Here is a 23,909-nt window from a genome sequence, read left to right on the forward strand (position 1 = left end):
GACCGACGCACTCCTTGCTCTGTCTATACTCATCGGTATAGCGCAGTTCGGCCTCTGCGCCGCTTTGGCGCGCGGTTTGCTTTTTTCCAACGACAAGGTTGAGTGCTGGAACGTGGGGAGCACTGGAGCTCCTGACTCCAGCGGCTTTGTGCTAGGATCCAGCCCATCCGACGTGGTACTCCAGACGGTGATCAAGAGCTTGCCGCTTACCTATGCGAACTTGAACAAGACATTGAACGTAGGGGGAGCTCAAGAAAATGGAGCGAGGTTGTCAGGGCCTGAGTACCTGAGTGTCGGAGCTTTTGAAGGGGTGTTGTAAGTTATCTTGTTCATCCGTTTTCCTGTTGTACGCACGAAGATATGCTGATAAAAGTCCCCATAGCACGATAGCAGTGATCCTCGTGATCAACCCTTTCTTGCTGGTTGTTGAACTTTTTATCATGTCTTTAAGCCACTCCCGGTCCCCGCGCATTTCCAACCGGGCCGCCATGCTCTGGTCCGCATCCCTCGTGATCGGTTCCATCCTGATTCCTCTAGGTGTTGTTTGGCTAGATAGGTTTCCCAGCAGCAAAATCGACAGTAGCTACGATACATGCTGGCAATATGACGACACAATGGATGCGTTAGAAGGTTGGGGCAGATGGGCAAGAAGTATCATACGAGCAAGTGAGGTCTTGGGAGTATTGGGAGCATTATGGTAAGTCTGAAACACCACATAAATTGGAACCACTGTGGCCTCGACTTACCAGCAACAGTATGGCTGCCTACTTTGGATTCGCGCTCGCAGCCGCGTACATGAACCAGCGAGCCGATGCGCAACAGCCGACGAGACTAGACGATCTTAGAAGGCCTTCGTCCACTCCTCGCAGTGACAACCATCGTAACCTGCCATCTTCTGGCCTCGGCACTCGCTCGGGCACTCGCCCAGGCACCGTTCGAATGAACAACTTCGGCCTCACGTTCATAGATTGTACCCCGGGGTCAGCCAGCCAGTCCAGAAATGATAGACGCCAGCAAAGACCGGCCGAGGATCGAGGAGTTCAGACGAATCCCTTTGCAGACCCGGATGACCCGGAGGACCCGTACAGACGCGGGGAGGGGAGCCAAGAGAATGTAGTACAAGAGCCAGAGGTCAGGCAGGGGAGGTAAACAGCCGTGAGGAAAGTCCTACTCGATAAGCAGGCAATGAATACTTTAATGATTGGAAAGATGCGCCAACTGATTGGCTGTCTTCAGGTGGTCTTGTAGGAGTGTGTTTGATATTTCCCTTTTTTATCAGTCAAGACCTGCGGGTTGAGACTCGCTGTAGTCGTATCTGAAATAGACTCAGGTAAAGTTTTGCCTTAGTGCATCAACATTGATTGCTAACTCTATTATTCGCACCGACGCTTCAGGCCACGACCTGATAGTGAGCATCTACGGGATTCTTTCCGTTGATTGTAAGAACGTCCTGTGGACACGCACTCATCACGACGACCACGTCTCTGAGCGCCTCCAAGACTACATAGTCTCCGGGCTTCGTTTTCGGTTCTTCAAAACTGATGCCTCTCTTCGCACCCTCTCCTTCTTGTGTGATGGGAATGTTCATGAACAGATTGAAAGGGTCTGGAACTCTGCATCCCATCTTTGCTTGTAGGCCCTCTAGCGCCTCCTTTTGGTCGGCCGATAGAGACGAAGATGCAATCAGCTCTTCCAAAGCGCCCCAGAAGTTGTCTGTACAAGACTCGTGGTACCCGTTGACACCCAGCTCACTGTACCGCCACCTATCACATGCTGCGACCAAAGTGTCGTGCACCCCGGGACTTGTGTCTTCCACCACTTTGACCATCGGCGCCCTCTTCTGACTAACCATGATGTCTCCTACTGCAGGCGTCACTTTCAGCAGACTCGCCCGGCAATGGCACATGGACATGTATTCGGGTGCGCTGGCGGCAGTATTGGCAGTGGCAGAATACTTGGAGGGCGAATTGGAAGTCGCGTTTGGGTAGAGGGGCGCTTCGACCTTTGATGATGCAGCCGTGAGGACGGACGACGAGAGCGCGATTGCCCAGGTGTCGACGACTTGGTTGCCATGAGTGTTTGTTATCTTTATCTTTTGGCCAGCCTTGACGAAGGTGGCTGCTCCGCGGCGGGCGGGCACGGTTTGAACGGAGGAAGCCATGTCTTGAGGCTTGCGAGGTGTCGCAAGATGTCTGTTTATGGGTTAAGAATCTACAGTAGGAGAAGGCTGATGTATGACGATGAGTGAATACGCCTCCAGATATACATGCATACCCCACTTGTGTTGTCGCATTAGGTCGTGGGACGGGATGATAGGAAGATGGGGTCCATAATCTGCGTCATGTGTGTAGACAAGGTGGGAATACGATGAGTAACCTTATCGTAGTCATTAGCAACAGCTCTAGCTGTATCTACAGTTCAGCGAACGAGTCTAGGTACACGAAGTAAGCGCGTGGCATCGTCAAGCGGTATCCCCAGGCCTCCCTTGCTCATACGGAGAGCCCAGACGCGTGACGAATGCCATGTTAAACAACAAAAGCTTTAGTGACATGTGTAAAGTATGTGAAGACCTGGAGAGAGTGAAGGTTTGAAGTTGAAAGCTGCAACATCGAGTTGCCGCCCAGGGCGCAATCGCGCTTATCACGTGTCAAGCGCGGCTTCCATAGGACACCCTAGCATTCCCGAGCGCCGCAACCCAAATTATCCCCACCACAGCTCGACTCCTTTACCGCCCACCCGCCCCATTCCTACCCAGCCTTCACCATGGCTGCCCTCGCCACCAAGACCGAGTCGCAAAACATCTTTACCAAATTGAAGTCGAAGCCCGCGAACAAAGTACGTCGTCTTTCGAAGAGAGCGAGGCGAGCAATGCCTAATACATGTCCAGATATGCTTCGACTGCGGCGCAAAGAACCCAACATGGAGCTCCGTGCCGTTTGGCATTTACCTATGTCTCGACTGCTCGTCCAACCATCGTAACATGGGCGTCCACATCTCCTTCGTACGATCCACCAACCTCGACAGTGCGTTCGCCCAAGGCCCCCAGAGACAGTATACCGTACATTTGCTGACCAGCGACAGTCTGGCAATGGGACCAATTACGGATTATGAAAGTTGGTGGCAACGAAAGCGCTACCAAATACTTCCAGTCGCATGGAGGCTCTGCCGCCCTTGCGAGCAAAGACCACAAGGCCAAATACACCAGCAATGCTGCCACCAAGTACAAGGAGGAGCTGACGAGGCGCTGTGCTGCGGATGCCAGACTGTACGGAACAGCAGCCATGCAGACTGACTTGTGCTAATTTAATTCTACTAGGTACCCTAACGAGGTCGTAATCACAGACGTACCCGAGACTGGCAGCGACGGCACCAACACTCCAGCGGGCGAAGACGACGACTTTTTCTCCTCATGGGACAAGCCCGCGATTAAGCGACCGTCGAACCCACCCTCGCGTACCGGTACACCCAAGGTCGGATCACCCTTCCTGAAGCCTGGTGCGAACGGCAATGGAACCGATCGCCCCAAGTCGCCCCTAGTCGGCGGCTCTGAGTCGAGCACACCCGCTGCAAAGCCAGCAGCTGTACGAAAGACGACTGCAGGCGCTGCGCCGAAGAAGAACATCCTGGGCGCGAAGAAGAAGGGTCTCGGAGCAAAGAAGGTGGTTGCTGCAGACGGAGGCCTGGATTTCGAGGAAGCAGAGCGAAAGGCTCGCGAAGAGGCAGAGCGGATCGAGAAGTTAGGCTATGACCCCGAAGCCGAAGCCGCCGAGGCTGCCGCAGCCACGAAGTCGAAAGCTCCTGAGGCGTCAGCCATTGTCTCTCCCACTCCCGTATCGCCACCACGAGGTGGTTTCGGCTCTACTTCCAAGCCCGAGCGCTCCAGTCAAGACCTTGAGAGGTTAGGCATGGGTGTACAACGTCTAGGTTTCGGGCAAGTAGGCGCTGCGAAGAAGCCTGCAGCACAGAAAAAGATGGGTGGCTTTGGCAGCGTAGGAAAGCCTGCGCAAGACGACGGGGAGAAGTACGCGCGCGAGAAATTTGGCACACAGAAGGGTATATCGAGCGACGAGTTTTTCGGACGAAACGCATTCGATCCCACCGCAACCGCGCAGGCCAAGGAGAGGCTATCAGGTATACACCCTCTGCGAGAGCACATGTTTCAAGTTGCTGACTTCATCTGTAGGCTTCGAAGGCGCAAGCGCCATTTCCTCCAACGCATACTTTGGTCGACCTGAGGACGATGTCGCAGAAGAAGACTATGGTGACCTCGAAACCGCTGCCAAAGACTTTGTCCGCAAGTTTGGCCTCACGGCTGGCGACGATCTCGAAAACCTGACGAACATGCTTGGCGAGGGCGCTACAAAGTTACAGGGCGCCGTCCGGAACTACCTCAACTCGTAGGGTGGTCTTGAGGCTGTGTATTGAACAAATTCAGCTGGCGTACGGAGGACACGATTGACTTCGTGTGGAAAGCTCGTCGCAAGTGGTGAACAACACGTGGGCGGGCGCTTGGTGCGTTGGACGAAGCGTGGGGAGGAGACACCATGAAGCGTGGAGTTGTTTTGGTTTCTACTGTGTATTCTTTTGCGCCGAAGACCTGGGCCTGGAAATGGTGTTTGGGAGTGTTAGACAAACGCATACATACGATATTCCTTCAATCCAACCTCGTAATCGTATCGAGGTGATCAAAGCTGCAACTGTCCACACGAAAGATTGCTGATAATTGAACAAAGAATGGCAACACATCGTTCAGAACTCGTACTACCCCGAAACTATCATGCTCAATCATCCCTATCGCCCCAAACATCAGCTTCCTCCCTCGCCACCGCATCCAGATCAATTAATCCGCCACTTCCTCCATTTCCTCTACTTTCGCTACCTTCGTCCTCATCATCACTACTATCATGTTCACGGGCCTCCTCTCGGCTCATTGAACCCCACCCAGCATCTTCATCTTCATCGTCCTTGGGGAAAGTCGATGATACGGGAACAAAGTCATCCATGAGATTACTAGGCAGGCCAGCCGGCGCAGGACGCGGACGGGAAGCAGAAACCGGTGGCGAAGGAGATAGGGGCATCATTGTCATTTCAGGGTGTTTGGACAATGGGGTTTCTGGTGCATTTTCAACGAGAGTTGGTGGTGTAGTGGCGCCATGACGCAGATTGGACGGCTCTGCGTAGGAAGATGTGGGTGGCGAGACTGCTGGCCTCTTTCCTTCTTTTGAAGATGGTCTGGCTTCTTCTTGGTCCACCGTTGCTTGTTGCGAGGAAGACTGTGTGGCTGGTGATGTATCAACCTGCTGTGTGGGCGGTAGCTTGGCATGGTGCTCTTGTTGCTGCTGCTGCGAGAATGGGAATATGGAGAACAGACTCGCACTTAGGCTATGTCGGTTTGGCCCCCTAGGTCTTTGTTCTTGCTTCAGCGCTTCTTCCCTGCTCCTTGGTACATTCGGAGGTGGGTGTGATGCGGAGTGAGAATGTGAAGGCGCCTTTCTGTTGGCAGCCGGACTGGGAGGTTTCTGGATAGGCGTTTCCGGCAAGGGCGCTTCGCAAATCTCGCAGATTATGAGACTGGGGTCGTTGAGGAATGTACACCGAGGGCATTGTTTCTTGAGGTTGGGCGTTGATGGTCTTTCCGGTATCTCAGCTTCCAAAGGAGGTTGAGGTTGTGGTCGAGGGGGTTGACGAGGAGGCGCTGCATCGTTTTGACTGGGCATTTGATAACCTGGGCTGTATCGCTGTGCTGCCCTTGTGTGTGATGGTGCAGCGTCGCGTTGTCGGCTTGTAGACGACGTACTTGCACTCGCTCCAGCATTGGGATTGGGGTCCACGGAAATTACAACCTGCACATCCCTCTTCGTCCCACACTTCATACACTGACACTGCCGCACAACGCTCTTTGTATATGTATCCGTCACCTCGGCAGGTGCATCAAACCTGATTTCAAACTTGCCTGGCTCACCAAAACCGGGAGTATTTCTGTTGTCTCTTCCTTTGGCATTTGCGTAGCCTGCTCCTTTCGCTACGATTGGTATGATGGGATCAACCGCTCCAAAGACCAGATGGTCCACAAAGGGTACCAACATCAGCTTCCCGCTAGTCTTAATGTGGTGGTCGACTTCCGGGCGGAGTTGGAAAGAGTCAAGGGACTGTAGAACACGAAAGTATTTGTTGAACATGTCGCCGAACCATTGGCGAACTTGAACACCTTGTTGCAAGAGCTCTTTCGCAATATTTCGTGGTGCAGGGCTCGGCCACAGTGCATCGATCAAGTGCTTCTCTTTCAGCGCCTTCCTCACCATCAAGTCTAGTCTCGCGCATTCGTACAGCCTTTTCTCTAATCTTTCATGCAACTCGTACTTTGCGAACCTGATGACTAAGCCTCTAACAAAACCAGCATCAAGGTTCCATTTCCTTGTGAAGTAGTCCAACGATTCCAGATCTTTCTGCGCCTGCGCATTTGCGGGCCGAACCACAAGCGGTGATAATTCGTGGCCCATGGCTATCCATCGTTCGGTTTGGCGGGGAAAGGCAGTTGCTGTAGACCAGAATGAGCGAATAGGATAGTACTCGGCTTTGAAGTAGTTGTAGACAAAGTCCAAGAAGTCAACTTCTGTAAGAGGCATTGCTGCATGGCCGCGTGGGATGTCCATGGTGGGAGATGGGCGGTTGTAGGTGGCGAGTAGGTGAAAACGTCACAATCGCGAAATAATTCGTGACAAAAGGGACGACTGCAATTGCAGACGTGGAGGTATTCGCGAGACTGGCGACCTGAATTCTGTAGATGTGAAAAACTGGTGCCTGGAAGGTGAAATAGGTTACGTGTATGAGAGTTGACAAGAGGAACGATGCCTATTCTGAGCTGCGCCACAGCATGTGATAGCATCACAAGCGCTAGAAAGACTGGTCGCTCTGCTCTGCTCTGTGCTTGTTCTCGTAGCGGAGTTTCCGGGGTATACGTCATCGTGTGGCGGTGGCTGTGCTCAGTTCTTCTTCCGCGTTCCACCACCCATTCATCCTCGCCATGTTCAGAACAACACCCACATATGCAGTTCATGCTCAGTATGCTATCGATATCTACGAAGATCAGAGCTCAAGTTACCGAATAAGAGGAGGACCGGTTAGGCGCTTTAGATGCAGGAAGCGTATACCTAGGTAACAGCGCAAATCCGTGACGCAGCAAATACGAATATTACTAGCCAGGACGTATGCGATCTTTGTATACCCTTTCCCCTGAGAAATAGCCCTAGACTTCCAGGATAACAGCCTTTTGCATGTCGTTGGTGTCTTTGGAATGTGCACTGGGTGATAAACTGACCTCTCATGAGATGCGAAGAGAGCCCTAGGAACAAGATACGTCGTTATTCCAAAATAACTCTCCTTCCTTCCTGAGGGCTAACCCTATCTGAAGGTGGTGGCATGATGGTTTGGCCAAGCTTTGCGCAAGGGTCGGGATCAGTAGGGGGTAAGCAAGGGATTTCCTACGAAGACATTGACCTAGCTTATCAGTGTACTTGGTTTTCCCCTCTAATCTCTTCTATACGTGGAACCCGTCAGCAATTTACGCTGGGAGCTATCTTTCTGCCGAGACAAGATGACTTTCGACATCATCCCGCATATCTACGATGTGTAGAATGCAGCGATCAACCAGGATAGTTCGGCACCCCTACGCCATTTTGCTGCAAGCACGTCTGACCTCGACAAGCCAATACGCACGTCTCGATTATCGAACGCCTTTTACAGGGATCATAGACGGCAAACGAGTACACATATACTCGGCTTGGTCCCTCACTTCGGTTACACGATCGCATTAACCGTCCCCAATCGCAGTCTCAGGCTTGCGGCAAACTACATGTACAATGGACAAATCGGAATCGGAAAAAGGTGAGAGACTGGATATGTCAGATGGTTTGCAGATCGCACAACCTGAGACTTATCCTGAGGCTGTCAACCGCTATTCTGGACATGGCGACACGAAGCTGCCACAGCTCCACAATGATGACCGCGATGGAGGACGCGATCACTCACAGCGGGATACGGCATCGACGCGTACTGGAAACTCTCACGACCTCTTGTCGTATCGAAGTGGACGCGGTTTACGGGATCAAGCGCCTCACATTGAGGTTCCCCCTGACATGTGGAGGAAGTTCTTTGCCCACAGACGGCGCAAGTACTGGTTTACCATCTCCATGTCGTTTGTCATAGTGGCTGCGCTCGTGGGTACCAGTATAGGAGGAGCGCTGGTTGTGCAGGAGCAAGCCGACAAGTATGTCTTTATCCTGCCATCCTTTGACGTTGCCTAATTGTTTGTTAGGAAGGCCGCAGCTCTTGCAGCTGAGCAAGCTGCACAAAGTTCGAGTATGATGCTGGGGGCTACGCCCACGTTCAAGAGCACTTCGGCGAGCGCCTCGGACGCTATATCAAATAGCCCAACGAGCAACCCATCGGGCGCATCTGGAAATACAGCAACGGACTACACAGCGCGACCTTTTGGCGCCATCCAGTCGATCAACACAACTTGTCCGTCTACACTCCTCATATCGAGTCAGTTGGAAGGCAAGACGTCGGACATCAGTGGCGCTTACAGGTATAGCTGTCTGGACAGCACCAACATACTGGATTCTACCCTCATGAGCTTCACCGCATATACCCTGGAGCAATGCGTTGATGCGTGTAGTCAGTACAGCGCTATGGACAATAGCTCGAACAATACATGCAAAGCCGCTGTGATCAGCTCCGACTTTGGTCGAAAGTACGAAACTGCAAACGGAGCAAACTGCTGGTTGAAGAGCGGGGCTGGGAACGCAAGTACAGGACAGAACGGATACACGGCGGCGGTGCTTCGTGAGGCGTAGGGTAGATAAAGGCTGGTGGAAAGGAAGAGAGCTGGTCTAGTATTGGACTATTGCGAGGATCATCAGCGTTTGCATTTTATCCAGAGATGGATGGGTTGGGTTTTCTTATCTGTAAATTAGCGAGTCTCTGGATCTACTGTCACTATCAGTTCTATACCGATGTCAGTCGTTATGGGTTTTCCCTGTAGTGCGATACTCGATCAAATCAAAGAAGGATAGTATGACACAAAAGGTTGTTACGGAGTCCATCTTGGGACAAGGCGGTATATGTGAAGATCTGAGCCTTGTTCTATTTGCGTTGATAGGCTCGTATATGCATGTTCCTGGCCACTCGGCAGTGCTTTGGTTTCTACTCTCACATCGACCTTTCAGTTTTTATTCTAGCTTTACTGCATCCTTCGTACTGAAGGTGACGTATTCCCAGCTCCTCTGTCAACGAATATGGTTATCATGTCTGGCGGCAACCAACTGCCGAATTATCAAGAGGAAGACTATACTGCTCTCAAGTCCCGCTAGTGCCGTGTCCTTGAACGAATGTCCTCAGAGTCTTGTGCGTTGGAGGCAAAAAGATATTTTCGTCGAGCAAAAAGAGCAAAAAGGTGCTTTGATCATGTAGGAAAAAGGCAAAAAGACGCAAAAGGAGAAATTCCGACACCGGGAATCGAACCCGGGCCTTGCCGGTACTGTATAGTGAACTGACTCTGCAGATGAGAGCGGCAAATCCTAGCCACTAGACCATATCGGACTTGGATGAAAAGACTGGAACAATATCAATATATGATTAAAATTGAAATTTCCAGCGACGCGACGGCCAGGTTGACGGAGTTATCGTGTAAGACTAAGAGAAGGCTAGGAGACCACTTGGGAAGCTTAGCAGCATGTTCGGATATGTCGTGCCTGTTGATGGGGCACTTTTCCTGCTACCCCTGACTACCCCACTTCAAGAAATTCTCTACCATCAAGCCACTCGGAGGTACTACGGACGTGCTAAAATGCCATTCGAAGCCATTGGATAGGCTTCACGGGTGTTGTAACCGGTCTACAGAGCGTTGCTTTTGGTCCAAGCTAGTCTGGCGGGATTTCCAAGACCCCAATGTCTCCTTTCTACGTCTTGGCCGAAACCAGTATGTCGTAGCTGGATTTGTCCTTACGTCTTTGCAACGTCATTCAAAGTAAGTCTGCTTAGGGCACTACGATACTTGTGCCACTATGCCTTTCTTGCAGTGGTTGTGTGATAGTCCGATTTTGTCGATGCAGACACTGCCGTGTATTACGCCGACGACGCATTGCATTTGGTACATGGAGCTACCAGACGATTTTAGGGGCATGCGGGCTACGTGCGTCTAAGCCATCTACTAAAAGATGGTGACTGATGGCAGCACCCCAGTTCTGTTATTAGCGTGAACATTGCCAAGGGGCCCAAATCTGAGATCTGAGATGCATGTTCCGCGATTCAGAGTTGGATCACTAATACACGAGCACTTCTCAATTGCATCCATAGATGTGTCAAGATCCTGTCGACCTGTCGTGCTGACGTACTTCTGTTGAACTAACGAGATGGTCCTCCTACATTACAGGCTCACAGCCGACTAGTTCCACTCATGTTCTAGAGTCATGCGAAAGTCAGAATACATCAAACCACATCAACTCACCGTTTTGTCTGCATGTCTAAACCTAGATCCTTGAGAATCCAAACTCTCTCCCAGTGGTGCCCTCATGTGCCGTTGAGACATCTGATCGTATTATCCTTCCCACCAGTGTTTGCCCTATAGCAATCAGGAAAGCTTCCGAAAGCCTACTCCAGCCATCCCAGGTCTAGTATAGAGTGGTGTCCAGCTGCCTCTCTGAACTACGTAAGATCGTGATGAAGGTGTTCTAGACCTAAGAAGTTCAGTTCAACAACATTTGCATGCTTTGTCCACACACCATCGTCTGTACTAGGCTAACACGCTTTGCGCTCTAGGCCTGAAGATAGATATTGACTGTGTGGCCCTTGATTTGTTCCGATACAGCATGCGCTATAGAAAGATGGCACGCCATCAGCTAGGCAGAGCAAAGTCATGCAATGATGCGAACAGCAAATGCCGATACCGGGGCAAGTTTATTATGGTGGGAGACGTGCTTGCTGTTTCGAACTGGACCAGGTTTTGAGAATGAACGCCACGCCATGGAAAGAGTTTGGGGAAGTGGCCAGAACGAAAGGCAGAACGAAGCAAGAGAAGGGCTGATGAATGCGCATCTTAATGTGAATCTTTGACACAAGTCGTAAATGGACAAAGGTACATGCCATGGTCTTAGTTCGAGGAGGCAACAAGATCGTAGGTATGAATAGACAATGTGATACGACGTAGTCGAGTGCGTAACAGCAATGATGTTTTTTCATGTTTTACGACGCCACACAACGTTAATTGTTCATGCCAATCATTTGCCATTTCGTGAGAATGATTCCGAGCTAGATGCCACTTACATCTCGCCTCATGAGCGTTCCAGCTTGATTGGAGTTGCCCAGCCAAAAGAAACGTGGATAAGCAAACAGCATACTTCATGCACAGCGGGCTGATCATGGAATAGCAATCAAGTGCGCACACAACAGTTGTAAAAAAGACAAGTAGAGTTCTGGGTTGGTAATTTGCTTTGCCATCAGAGATAAGGGCTTGACCGACCATGTAAGTAGCACCATACTGGCACATATGACGGTAGCAGGTCCAGTAGAAGAAAAGGAAGACATTGAACGCCGAACTCAGCAGTGAAGTTTGCATTGCTGCCAATGGCATACAAAAATACAAAAACATACAACAGCAGGGATTCGCCAGTGGTCACCCACCTGACTACTAATCTGCCGGTCTCAAGCTTGAGTACCGCTGAGCGAACGGGAAGCGCTATGATCTTGAGCCTATGGTCGTATGTGGAAACAAAGCCAGCGCAGTGTTTTGATATTGTCGATATTTAGGATGGTTGACGAAAGCGAATGCAGTCGCTGTAATATGGTCACGCCTGATGCCAGTACGACACGATGATGGTACCCATATAAGTATCTAGCGATCTCGATGATTAGTCCCCACGTAAGACCGAATGTCGTTGCAATGACATGCATGTAACCTACCGGGATGGTTGACATGGGTAGCCGACCATTGTCCGACACCGAAGCATCCTTCGGATGCGCCCCGTTCCTGAGGAACCTGCGCACCGGGACCTGGGGATGAAACGTGCTAGTCGGTAGATCTGACGACAACAAATCGGGGGTTTTGGAAGGAAGCCATGCGCATAAGTGGTAGTGACGGATATTGAGCGCGAGGCAAAAGTGCAAGCTGGTGGCGTCCGACCGTGGCGTCGGAACCACTTTGCGTTTACCCTGATCAACTGCGCTCATGTAATAACAAGCGGTATATGCTGCGGGCTTTGTTGCGCTAGTAGAGTCTTGTATACGCTTCCGTCGCAGCGGAGTTGTACCTGCGCAAGGCTTGCAACCCTGGGATAGTTCGTGGGGATCCTGTAGCTGCCACTTGAGGCAAGTGAGCAAGAAGATGAAGCATGGCGTTTGGACCCTGATATGACAGTTTTTGTGGTGAGCTGTTCGATCAGTTCCTTGTGAATGAAGAGGTTCCAGAAGGAACTTCGACAACTTCTACCATAACGTCGCAATTCCATCATTATGAATGTTTCGCCTGCTGTATGCAAGACGTGGAAACACAGCGGGTGCATAGTCATATATAGCCGGCAGATGTTGTGACCTACTCCAGTGGTTGAGCTTGTACCTGATCGCTTTGTGGAAGTCCTGTCAGATGCCACGGGACTCTTACAGCAATAGTGATGGTTAAAGAGACTGCCATGCGATTACATCACTTTGGATAGCAAATTTCTTGGTATGCGGCAGCTTCCAACGGATCTCTCTCCATGGCGTGAGGATCAGGACGAGACTGCATGTGCTATCGATCGCTGAGTCGCGCGCGCATCCCCCATAACTACCACGTCAGCATCTGGGTGGAGATCACGTGTCGTTCGCAATAAACGACAGAAAGGCTTAGCGAATGTGGGGAGCGCCTGTCAATCAACTTGTCTAAAATGGCAAACGGATGACAGGCGTAGGTATGGCATCAGCCCATGTAGAAACCAAGCTTTGGATCTAGGGTCCAGGTCGCTAAGATGCGCCAGTTAGAGTAAAGCTCCATCTCTAGTCGCCGTTCACCTGCCACTATGCGCTCAATGCTGGTCCGTTGCTTGCGAAAGCCACAACAGAGAACACAATTGACCCCTGTGTTCATTGCAGAATGTGCATTCATCTGATCGTGACGGGTGTAGATTTCTGCAATCCGTGTCCCGAATCCGGTTGTCCAACCCGCAAGCTCCGTCAAGCTGGCTGCAGCCTGTTATCTTGGGTAGCCTTGTCCACGATTGGCTTTAGAGTTCGGTCACTTCCGTAAACAGCCCTGATCGGGAGGTACCGATGACTCGGAAAGTGGTCTGCGTTTGCAGCCAAATTGCAAGGTGCAGCATCTCGGGTCCAGAGGCTTGGTAAACTTGGGCTCAGCCCAGCCCCTTCTTGCATTGTGTCGGGACTTGATGATGCTGCTCGAGGCTATTCCAGTGCTTTTACTGGCACCTGTTTCTTTTCACATGGTATTTCATCTTCGGAATGAGTATCCGTAGCCGTCGAACCGACGACCCGTTTGACGCAGAGACTAAGATGTGAGAGAACCCGCAGTTGTGCCGAGCGGACCAGTAGACAGTTCTCCCGGTGAACGTCCGACACAGACTTTGAAAAACAAAACAAGGCAGAATTGTGTCTTTGCCAACCCTGAGCCAGTGCATGAGTGCAGCACTAATGCAATCGTGGTGTGAGGATATTGCATTAGCGCTTTGGGTGAGGCTGCTCTGTCGCAACCGCACTTGCAATCTCGAATGCGAAGTTGAGCGGCCATGACTGGAAATAGAGGTATTCCGAGCCCCATAAAAGTCCACATGATCGTCATTCGGCACCGTGGACTGCTGCTCATCAGCACATGGCATCAGGAGGCATAGCGCCGACGCTGACAAGCATCTGACTCTTCAAATTGCGTACGTCGGCAGAGTCTTGGGGTCTGTGAGCGCGGCGATGGGCGATTCATAGCTTTAAGGTTGTCACAATCAGAGGCTGATGGGTGCCCATTTGCCGGGTCCACGGGCTTCCTGGACGAAAATCACATCTGGCAGTCAGGAGTGCGGGTCCTCGCGGCAGAGAATCATCATTGCGGAGCTTGGAGTTGGGCTCAGCTTGCCCTGGGCCAGCCACCAGCGCGAAGGATGCTCTGCGGGCGGCCATTCGAGCAAAAGTTATGCCGGTGACGTCGAAAGATGCCTGGGGTGCTTGGTGAATCAAACGCGCAAGACTGGAACAGAGGGTCTGGTAGGGTGGTTGATGGCATAGGTTGATTGGCGGAAGCTTGAGCTCGTTGGCCAGCGCAGGTCGCGGCGCATGAGACGACGCCTTCAGTCGATCAGCACCATGCCTCTTTCAGTGAAGCTTCCTTGGTGACAAAGCCAAGTATCAGAAGCAGTCGGCCTGATGAGAGACCATGGTGGCGATTGCGCGGAGTCGCGGAGGCCTGGCAGCAATAGCGGCTGGCCAGGTGCAATGTCCACGGCGGTCGGACAGGGCGAGTAGTAATCAGCTTCAGCTGAGGTCAGTCCATGCGGTGAAGTGCGGTGATGTGTGCGTGAAGGAACAGTCGCGCTCGCACATGAAATGACTTTTGCACGTAGCCAGCACAAACAAGGTTCACATCGTGGAGACGGAAGCATGGCTAGCTGTCCCCGAGTCCCACGTTGCACCCAGGTTCTGCTCGTGCGCAGAAACTCGACACGACGGAGGCTGAGGAGGGACAGGGTGCGCAAGTGGCTAGCAGACAAAGCACGCCTTGACGGTGGAGCAGAGAGTCAAAGAGGTTGCTTTGCCCGTAGGCAGTGGGTTGGACGAGGCCACAAGGGTGAGGATCCTCGGCAAAGCATCGTGGCTGCTTCCGAACTCGGCAGCGCACCAGGCGGATCCCAGGTTAGCCTGTCAAGCCGTCATCCCGCCGTCCACCTCCCAACGCTCGCAACCAGAGATCCTCCACCGCTTCGACCGTCGTGTGTCTATATTGGGCAGACCGGCCAGGAACCCACGTCCTGACCAAAACATCGTAACCCCCCTCATCAGCCTACCCGGCATCAGATCCGCTGATCAGCCGCCAAATTTCTTCTCCCACTGCCCTAGCGCAAGCCCTTCACCCTCACCCCCCCCGGTCCATTGGCACGCACTCCGACGAGACCTCGCACGACAGCTGCCGAATCGAAACCTGACTTCTTACCCTGCTCCTCTAGACAGCTCCAAGTCTGTGTGCACACCCGCTGTTTCTGCATCCGACTTCAGTTGCCCACCCTAACCCAATCCCCATGTACCTTGTCGCTCCCCGGAAAAGTATAGTTCCCTTTCTAGTCTAGAACACACATGCTCTATGGTCTTTTCATGCCTGATGTAGGCACCGTGGGCGCGCTATCATTTTACGTACAGCCTTCCGTCTCTACGAACGGCGGCGGACTTGCCGCTCTCTCCCCTTTAGGCCTTACCAGCAGCCTTTGACACCTGGTGCGTGCTCCCCACTCCGTTATAACTAACATTGAAGCCCTGGACTCCACATGGCTCCCGCAGGCTGAATGATCGACTTCCCTGAGAAGCTTTGTTCTTGTCTACGACCTCTCTCAACTACAACTACAAGACGACGCCGTCACTTGCACTTCCATCACACTTGACCGTGAAGCTCGACTGCCTAGTCGCCGGCGCCCCACAGCACTCACCTATCTCAGATCGGCAATTCTGCAAAGTTAATCACTCTTGGCTCAGCCGTACCCGCTTGCAAGCGGACCAACATCGTCCCGCCCATCCTATACCCCCCATTCTTCGACATCGAAGGTTACCTAGGTATACTATCCAACTAGCCTGGCACCTCGTATTTGTGCCGTTAGTAGACCCATACTAAGTGCTGTACCAGGCTGGCTTGTCACCTCTCATCTCTCTCTCTCTCATCTCTCCACCTCCAAACCATGGCGAGCGTGCCGCCGGCTCCAGTGCCAGGAGCCTCGGGCGACGTTTCACCAACAGGCGTCTCGGGGTCTGCAGCCAACTCCAAGATGAGGAAGAGGACCAAGACTGGATGTCTCACCTGTCGAAAACGCCGCATAAAGTGTGGCGAGGAGAGACCTACCTGCGCCAACTGCATCAAGTCCAAACGTCAGTGCGAGGGCTACAACCAGAGAGTCATCTTCAAACCCCCAATCGGAGACTGGCCAAATCATCCAGGCGTGGTCAGCACTATCCAATATCACACCTCGATGCTTCCTGGGACACGGAATCAGTCATATCGTGGGCCTGAGCCAGCTACCGCTATGCAAGAAAACATGCTTGGTTCGATCCAACCCCGTCTGCATGGCAGCTTCGACTTCTCACAAATGGATCCGAGCTCAGGTCCAGGGCCTTCAGAACCCCAGCAAGGTTTCGCCGAAGGGAACCCCGGCTATACACACGAGCAGGCTTATCAGCAGCCGCAGCCGTCCCCTCTTCACCAACAGCCGCTTCAATCGCCAAACCATCAAGCACATAACGACACTCCAACCACGTCATATTTCCCGCCGCCTTCGTCAATGCATACAAGTCCACAAACACAGTATAGACACGATTCGCACAGCACCTACCAAGCGCCTTTTCAATATACCCAGAGTGCATCATATCCACCCGTCTCGGTCCCGTATAGCCACGATTCCAACCTCAAGGCCCCAGTTCCTCATCCTCCGCCAATCTACCCACAAGCCTATCGATCTGATAGCCAGCAAGCCGAAGGCACTTATCGGGATCATTCCAGTGTATCCCCTAGAAGCGATCAACACCCCTATCACACAGAGGCACTGCCAATGGCGCAAAGATATGACAGTCACGCACAAGCCCCTGTGCACTCTATACAAGCCACTCCGACAAATTTCAGCCAGATCGGACATCTTAACTACCCAGCAGTTTCTCACGCTCACGCTGACTTTAGTCATGCAAGTTATCCTTCTGTCCAGATGCCTATTCATGATATAACCCCAGATGTAAAGTATATGTCTCAGCCCGTCCTCGGTATGTCTCGTGTCTAGTTAAAACCTCGTATACCCCAATGATTACTATTATTTTCTGTGTCAAAAGCCCTTGTCCACTGTCACTCGATAAAATCGTGCATGCCTTTGAAACCTGGGTGTTTCCCCAGTCTTTTCCAGCTGCAATAGCACGCTACTCTCCATCACCATGTCGAACCGTATGTCATCGAGCTGACAGTTCATGTCTACAGAGCAACCTTTCGCCGTATCGCAAGCGCAGCAACCCCAGTCGCAACTCCTCCTCGATGGCTTTGGTGGTAATGACCATGTTAGTCCTACACAAGTTCTCGACGAAGCCGCAATCGAAAACGAAGATGATGATTACTGGGACGTTCAGTCGGACGAAGAGATGTTTGATGCGGAGACTACGGAGGATGCACAGGCTTTACTTGCAAGCAAAGAATTGGACAGCATCCGTCGCATACACCTTGAGAACTACAACGAGCTGGGTATAAGGCGGTATGATGCATTCTTGTATGACGGGTTGCTGTCAGACTATAGACCAGAATATGCAGCCAGCCCTCTGCGCAACCCCAAGACTGCGAGGGTCTTTGCGCACTACATCCACGTGGTAAGTGCGACAGGGACAGCTGCACAATCTGTCTCGTTATCGCAGATGCTGCGTAGCTTCCCGAACCTCCACAATCATACGGTCCACTGACTTCCGATAGACCGGTCCAACGTTGTCAATGTACGAACGAAATCCTATACACCCTGCCCTCATTTTCGAAAGTTCTACACGACCCGTCCAGCAGGGTCTTTGGACATACACATTGCCTTTGAAGGCTCTCACTCATCAGGGATTATTGCACGCCATGTTAGCGCTTGCGAGTTTGCACATTGCAAGATTGCAAGGCGCCTCAATAACACCATCGTACAAACACTACGCATACTCGTTGAAGCGACTCGTCCGTTCTCTCAGCAATTCCAAGAAACGTTTGTCGACCCTCACGTTAGCCACTTCCTTGCTTTTGGCGTTCTATGAAGTTTGGACGGCGGAGCATGTCAAATGGGGTACCCATCTCATCGGAGCCCAGCGCCTCATTACTGAACTCGATTTCCGATCGCTAACGCGCGAGGCGAGGCGTTTGCGAGCGGCCCAAACTGCTATGGAGCGGAATTTTCCATACCAGAACCCTGAGATGCTTATCGATCAGAGCCAATTTGATCAGAGGCTCAAAGATAGCGCTTTGATGCCAGACCAGAGTCTTGTAAGCACGATTGTTGGCAAAAATGTCAACTATGACGACTTCGGAATGGTCTTCGAAGACAACGGCGCAAGGCACGACGCAAGACCTAAGATACCTGCGAAGTTGGATCTGCAAAGCTACGAGACGCTACAGGACATATATTGGTCATACGCTAGACATGATGCTTATCAAAGCATCGTCAGCGGTAACCGCCTCATGTGAGTATCGTAGGTAGGGCTCCAGAACGTGCGACTGATTGGTGGTAGTAATCCTTATCGCAAGTGGTCGGATTGCCCTCCAAGAGCACCACTTGGCCGAGCTGACGCTCTCTATGGCTCCCATGACCACATTATCCTTCTTTTGGGTCGTATCGCAGACTTCACTGTCCGAGACCGCAGTCGCAAACTTCGACAAATAGAAGCTGACGGTGGATGGCGACCTCGCCCTGGTATGCCTGGTTTTGGGAACATGGGGCCGCCACCAAGCGGTCCACATGGTCAGCAGCAGATGTCCGCGAGCTCTGCAGGACCCCCGCCTCAAATGCATGGTCCGCCACCAGGATGGAAGGGGCCACCACCGCCAGGCTGGACAGGTCAGCCTCCACCACAACCTCCATCGGGCTTCAGGCCGCCATCTATGTCGGCTGGGAAATCACCTCAAGGTGGTCCACCTAAACCACCAGCTATGCCCAGTTTCTATGGAATGGCACCTTCGGCAGGTCCAGGACCTGTTCTCTCCAGCTACGAAAATCCTAATTACGAACGCTCACCACAGACCCCAAACGCACCTCATCCCCAACATGCTGACCTGCCTACCGAATATGAGAATGCCGTATCGGAATGGGAGAGTATCGTCAATGCACACACGACAATTGCGCGTATATTGGAACAGACTGATTCCTTCGCACCATTGCCAGAAGACACTTACCCACCAGCGCCAGGAGAACATCCCAATCAACAGGGGAATATGACACCCTTTGGCCCAGCTATTCTACACAGAAGCTACGACATATCCATTCTGTGGTTAATGATTCACGTCTCCAGGATCATCCTTCTACGGTCTCACCCAGGTATGCCACCCGCTGCTCAAATGGCGGCTGGTGTATGTGCATCCGCTACAGCCCCATATTGCATGCTCATCGGCCGCATATGTGCTGGTTTTCAGATGCCCATTGATTCGGACCTTTCTCCCTTTCTTGGCGCAGTCTTGACAGAATCTACATTGTCGCTTTTCTTCGCCGGCATTACGTTTCAGGATCCGCGACAGCGTGAGTGGCTCATCACCAGGTTATTAGAAACCGACAAGAGGACAGGTTGGGCTAGTGCAGGGATCATCGCAAAAGGGTGTGAGACGGCCTGGGAGAAGGCTGCAGAGATGGGGAGAGGGCCGCCATACAAGAGGAGAACGACACGGATTCAAGCAGTCAGCGCTGAGGAAGAGGAAGAGGAGGCCGATGGAAGGAACAGACAGCAAGGAAGAGTACAGGAAATACATGGGGAGACGAGATATGTGGTGAAGACGCGACCGCCGCCGTGGGCTATGAATTTGTTAGGCACCGAGGAGGATCTCCGAGTTGGGATGGAGAGATTTGGACTGTAAGGAGTAGAAGGGGGAAGCTAGGGAAAAGAAAGAGCTGGCGACCGGCTGTGTGAAAAGATGGCAGAAAAAGGAACGGAGCAACGAACTGCACCACAGTACCTCGTTATTTGAGTTAGCACCGCGAGACTCGAACTGGTCAAAGCGTAAGAAGCCAGCATCAACATTACGGTGGTGGAAGCATACCCGGGACACATTCTGGAATGAAAGTAGACAAGACCGATATTTACCTTCCGCCACTTACCCCGAGTCAGCACCAGCTGCTGCGCAATTCAGGAATCCATCATCCACTGCCTCCACTCGAGAGCAATCAGAAAATCAACTCTGGAAGCTCGTTATACGGGTCAAGGCTCTCTCCCTACGCTAAAAACATAAATAACGCAAATTCGCAACCACACAGCTGCGAATGCGATCCTTCAGAACTGCAATATCACGACTTCACAACGGACCCCACAAAAAAACTGTACTTACATACTGCTTTGGGCAGAACTTCCCATTTCCAGCGAGCATCGTCGTGCATAGTGCGTCACCATTTATACGATATACGATACCCCATCATCTAAACGAAGCATTGTTGCGCTGCTATACTATGGCGTTTTCAGAAAAGTGCAGCGATGAAGATAAGAAGATAGCAGTTATTTCTTCTTTGGGCTAGAGAGCTTAAGGAACGTTGTAGAGCGGTAGTAAAATCTGTTGGTTGCTAGGGCATCATCTAGTCAGCGCAAACAGAGGGCTAGCGCAATCAGTGTACCAGATGCTGGCCATGCGTTCACATCGGCCCCATCGGGTGGGGGCATGGGACCCTGTTGTTGAACGATTCGGGGCATGCATGCAATAGCAGACAAACAACAATGGTTTAGAAATGTGTTCGAGCCCGAACAAGTGTATTGAACTATACATATGGTAATCTGTCTACATATTCTCCAAAGATCAAATTGCGCCCGCTCGCTCGTTAGCTAATGAACATGACGTGTTTTTTTTAAGGACTCGTGTCTGATGGATACCACCAACGCCTCTTTCCTCGCCCAGCAAACCAATTCGTGTGAACCTAATTACAAGCAAATGCTCCCGTGCCGTATAATATGCCAAACTCCAATGTACGCCTGATGCAGTCGTGGCATTGCGCAAGTGTCTGCTATTACCACTATTTCTCCATGCCATAGTGTCCACTGCGCTTCTAGAAGAAGTAGTAGAGCACACTGCCACCCGCTGTCATGAACACGCCGAACCACCACCACTGTTCAGCCCTGGCGGCGCCAGGCGTCCTCTTGAACAGCACCTCGTGGTTCATGGGTAGTTCGCCGCGCTTCGAGTTTTTGGCCGAAGGGGTCTGTGTCACGAGAGGGTTGAGGGTTGTGGTGGAAAGCATTTTTGGCGTGGACATGGCGAGGTACAAAGGCATCATAGGCGCACCGTCAAATTTGTAGAGCGTGATGCGCGGGATCTTGTGGTAGGCGTCCGAGGCAACGTACTCGTAGCGCTGTACAGAGTGATTAGTATGATGACTTGAATGCGATTACAGAGGGCTGGTTGATTGGGGTGACGAGAGGAGGCATCTCAACGTACATCGAATAGTTCAGAGGCATTGTATCGTGTGTAGACGGCGTTGCTGTAAGCGCACGGGTCCGAGTAGAGTTGTCTGCCGTCAACCTTGATAGGCTTGAGGACCAGGGAGCCGTTTGCGAGTTTCTCGTAGGTTCCGTGTTGCCATTGGATTATGCCCTTGGGACACTTGGGATCCGTTGCTGTGGTGGCTGTTAGCAATGGCTCTGTCCTAGCGCCTTTTCAACACTGCCAACGTACGATTTGCGACGGCGCGGTAGTAGGCCTCTTCAAAGTGGCCATCCGCAGTAAAGGAGTAGCTGATGCCCGTGTGCTTGGGCTCGGTGAATTTCTCGTTGACGGGGTCGTAAAAGTCCTATGTGGTGGTTAGTCTCGCGTCGCGGGCACGCATGGACACGTGAGTGCATACAGGTCCGGTCATGGTCGAGTTCGCCTTGCTCGTCCAGGTGCCGACGAGTTCTGCAGGAAGGGCGGCGGTTTGGGCTTGCGCGCCTAGAATGGCGGCTCCTGAGAGCAGCAGCGCTGCTATCCGTGACAACATGATTCGTGTAGCGTGGTGTGGTGTGGTGTGGTGTGAGTGAGTGAGTGAGTGAGTGAGTGAGTGAGTGAGTGAGTGAGTGAGTGTGTGTGTGTGTGTGAACGATTGTGGATGGTCGGTGGCGTGCGAAAGCGAGTGTGGGTGCGCGAGGGCAGGAGGTTGGCGGTAGTCGTGGTTGTTGAGGGGAGGATGTTTGGCTGTGTTTGAGTGTCGCCGCCTCCTGGCTTGGAACGAATCGACAGGGATCACGCGGCTAGCTGCAGATCATCACCGGCTTCCGGTGGATAAGTCCGATATCATCGCCCGCACCCGCAGCCGATCTGCTAGCCATTCCCGTCAGCCTTCGCTTTGCTATACCACTCTAGAGACCGTTATTGTTGCAACTACGGCCTCTGCCGTTCACTGTTGTCCTCTCGCCACGACACTGCAGCACCAGGTCCGACCTCCGGAGCATCGGTATCCTCGCTGGAACGCCGTTACGCTTGCAATTAAACGGCGCTATGGCCGCGTCACTAGCAGCTGTCAAGAAGGAATTGCGCAACAGGATTAGGAGCATTCTCAGAGGAATTCCCGAAGCCGTTGCTGCTGCTCAAAGTACGTCCTGGTTTTTTCGGTTACTGCTGCTTCCACTGATGCTGTAAAGCATCCAATGCTACCAAGACTCTGCTGGCCATGCCAGAGTACAAAGCTGCACGCAGGATAAGTGTCTACCTGTCTATGCCAGGCGGTGAAATTTCCACGAGAGACATTGTGCGCAATGCACTGGAGGAGGGCAAGAAGGTCTTCATTCCCTATACCTATAGTTTGGAAGCGCCCAAACCAGGCCAACCAAAATCCATCATGGACATGGTAGAGCTGCGGTCGGTCCAAGACTTTGAATCGTTGGAACCTGACAATTGGGGCATCCCCACTCCCAGCAAAGAGTCCATATCATCACGTGCAAATTGCTTTGGCGGCACCGGCATCACGAATGGGGAGACCGACGGCGTGAGTGCTGGTCTGGATCTGATCGTCATGCCGGGCATGGCTTTCGACTCGCACTTTGGCCGCCTGGGGCACGGTAAAGGCTTCTACGACTATTTCTTGACGCGTTGTCACCAAGTTTTGCGCATGCCTTTTCGCGGTAAGAACTACTGGTATTGTGTCTTTGGAGGGCTAACTAACCAAGTTGAAGTTGGCCTCTCGTTAACTGAGCAGTTCCTGCCACCAAACGAGTCGGTTCCCATGGATTCCTCCGATTTCCGTTTGGACGCCCTGATCACCGGTGATGGCGAGCTCCGTCGCGTGGGAGCTTAATGTCCTCCCCCGAACCTTTCAAACGAGTTTGTCCGTGTTACACGGCGCCATCTCCCTCCTAGCCTGATGTGTGCGCAGTGTCCATCGTGTGTCCCTATGATTGTGCGAGGAGTGAATAGGAGGTTGCGCTTATTGGAGCTGCTGAATGAGAGAAATGTTGTCGCCCTTCAACAGGATCTGGCCGACTTTGCGCCTTTCCTCTGGCGCGTCCTTCTTCGCGAGCGTGACCTCGATGGCGTCGTCGATTACGAGGTTCATGAATTCGTCAAAGCCCTGCGCAGTGGTTAGCAACTTTCGCGATGCGAGATGTTTAGGCAGTCGTACCCTAAGCTTTCCCTCAATGCGCATGCCCAAGTTCTCGTACAACCATACCGAGATGGTCGCCCGTGACTGTAGAAGCTTGAAAATGAAGTTGATCGGGGGAAGGAGAACTAGAGCGTAATCAGCTGCTGTCGCGTCGCATGCATGTGGTAGCGGGCGTACCCTTTCCTCCGCCGCGGCCTAGGACGAGTTAGCTGATCCTTCTGCAGCAGTGGCAGGCATACTGACCACCACGTCCAGTCATTGTGAGAAGCTGATGGCGAGTCTCTGGTAGTGTCTGGTAGCTGTAAGGGTCCGAGTCGGGGCGCAATGTGGGGAGAGGCTCGGGGGAGAAGCTGTGGTGGAAGGAACATTTCTGGCGCGACCTGAGCGGTCACAAACGCCTTGGCACCGACGTGGGGATCT

General features: G+C 52.3%; 7 protein-coding genes across 7 annotated transcripts; 5 read left to right on the forward strand and 2 right to left on the reverse strand.

Annotated features, from left to right (window-relative positions):
• Positions 1–2,763: 2,763 nt before the first annotated feature.
• ACET3X_001180 (uncharacterized protein) lies at positions 2,764–4,401 on the forward strand (the record flags this gene model as incomplete). Its single annotated transcript, XM_069446442.1, has 5 exons — positions 2,764–2,835; positions 2,888–3,023; positions 3,082–3,265; positions 3,317–4,131; positions 4,184–4,401. 5 exons carry the CDS (start codon positions 2,764–2,766, stop codon positions 4,399–4,401), a joined length of 1,425 nt encoding a protein of 474 aa, XP_069311422.1.
• A 3,224-nt stretch (positions 4,402–7,625) lies between these two features.
• Positions 7,626–8,855, forward strand: ACET3X_001181 (uncharacterized protein; the record flags this gene model as incomplete). The annotated part of the gene is made up of 4 exons (XM_069446443.1): positions 7,626–7,655; positions 7,706–7,884; positions 8,162–8,266; positions 8,315–8,855. 4 exons carry the CDS (start codon positions 7,626–7,628, stop codon positions 8,853–8,855), a joined length of 855 nt encoding a protein of 284 aa, XP_069311423.1.
• A 6,466-nt stretch (positions 8,856–15,321) lies between these two features.
• ACET3X_001182 (uncharacterized protein) lies at positions 15,322–16,005 on the forward strand (the record flags this gene model as incomplete). The annotated part of the gene is made up of 3 exons (XM_069446445.1): positions 15,322–15,348; positions 15,678–15,792; positions 15,863–16,005. 3 exons carry the CDS (start codon positions 15,322–15,324, stop codon positions 16,003–16,005), a joined length of 285 nt encoding a protein of 94 aa, XP_069311424.1.
• Positions 16,006–16,778: 773 nt separating this feature from the next.
• On the forward strand, positions 16,779–19,217 carry ACET3X_001183 (uncharacterized protein; the record flags this gene model as incomplete). The annotated part of the gene is made up of 5 exons (XM_069446446.1): positions 16,779–16,983; positions 17,192–17,571; positions 17,672–18,408; positions 18,457–19,067; positions 19,189–19,217. The coding sequence occupies 5 exons, from the start codon at positions 16,779–16,781 to the stop codon at positions 19,215–19,217; spliced, it is 1,962 nt and encodes a 653-aa protein (XP_069311425.1).
• A 1,450-nt stretch (positions 19,218–20,667) lies between these two features.
• Positions 20,668–22,082, reverse strand: ACET3X_001184 (uncharacterized protein). The gene is made up of 4 exons (XM_069446447.1): positions 21,759–22,082; positions 21,590–21,704; positions 21,353–21,531; positions 20,668–21,266 (listed from the first exon to the last, which is right to left on the reverse strand). Exons 1-4 carry the CDS (start codon positions 21,888–21,890, stop codon positions 20,964–20,966), a joined length of 729 nt encoding a protein of 242 aa, XP_069311426.1. The 5' UTR covers positions 21,891–22,082; the 3' UTR covers positions 20,668–20,963.
• Positions 22,083–22,387: 305 nt separating this feature from the next.
• ACET3X_001185 (uncharacterized protein) lies at positions 22,388–23,183 on the forward strand (the record flags this gene model as incomplete). Its single annotated transcript, XM_069446448.1, has 3 exons — positions 22,388–22,481; positions 22,531–23,010; positions 23,062–23,183. The coding sequence occupies 3 exons, from the start codon at positions 22,388–22,390 to the stop codon at positions 23,181–23,183; spliced, it is 696 nt and encodes a 231-aa protein (XP_069311427.1).
• Positions 23,184–23,312: 129 nt separating this feature from the next.
• On the reverse strand, positions 23,313–23,748 carry ACET3X_001186 (uncharacterized protein; the record flags this gene model as incomplete). Its single annotated transcript, XM_069446449.1, has 4 exons — positions 23,313–23,456; positions 23,508–23,614; positions 23,667–23,684; positions 23,733–23,748. The coding sequence occupies 4 exons, from the start codon at positions 23,746–23,748 to the stop codon at positions 23,313–23,315; spliced, it is 285 nt and encodes a 94-aa protein (XP_069311428.1).
• Between the last annotated feature and the right edge of the window lie 161 nt (positions 23,749–23,909).

The sequence above is a fragment of the Alternaria dauci genome, chromosome 1, assembly GCF_042100115.1.
Source record: "Alternaria dauci strain A2016 chromosome 1, whole genome shotgun sequence".
In the NCBI taxonomy this organism is placed as follows: Eukaryota; Fungi; Ascomycota; class Dothideomycetes; order Pleosporales; family Pleosporaceae; genus Alternaria; species Alternaria dauci.

Coding starts and splice junctions, on each gene's coding strand:
- ACET3X_001184 (XM_069446447.1), bottom strand. CDS start 21,890: ATGTTGTCACGGATAGCAGCGCTGCTGCTCTCAGGAGCCGCCATTCTA. Junction 21,705..21,758: donor ACTCGACCATGACCGGACCT/GTATGCACTCAC, acceptor ACCACCACATAG/GACTTTTACGACCCCGTCAA. Junction 21,532..21,589: donor CTACCGCGCCGTCGCAAATC/GTACGTTGGCAG, acceptor CAGCCACCACAG/CAACGGATCCCAAGTGTCCC.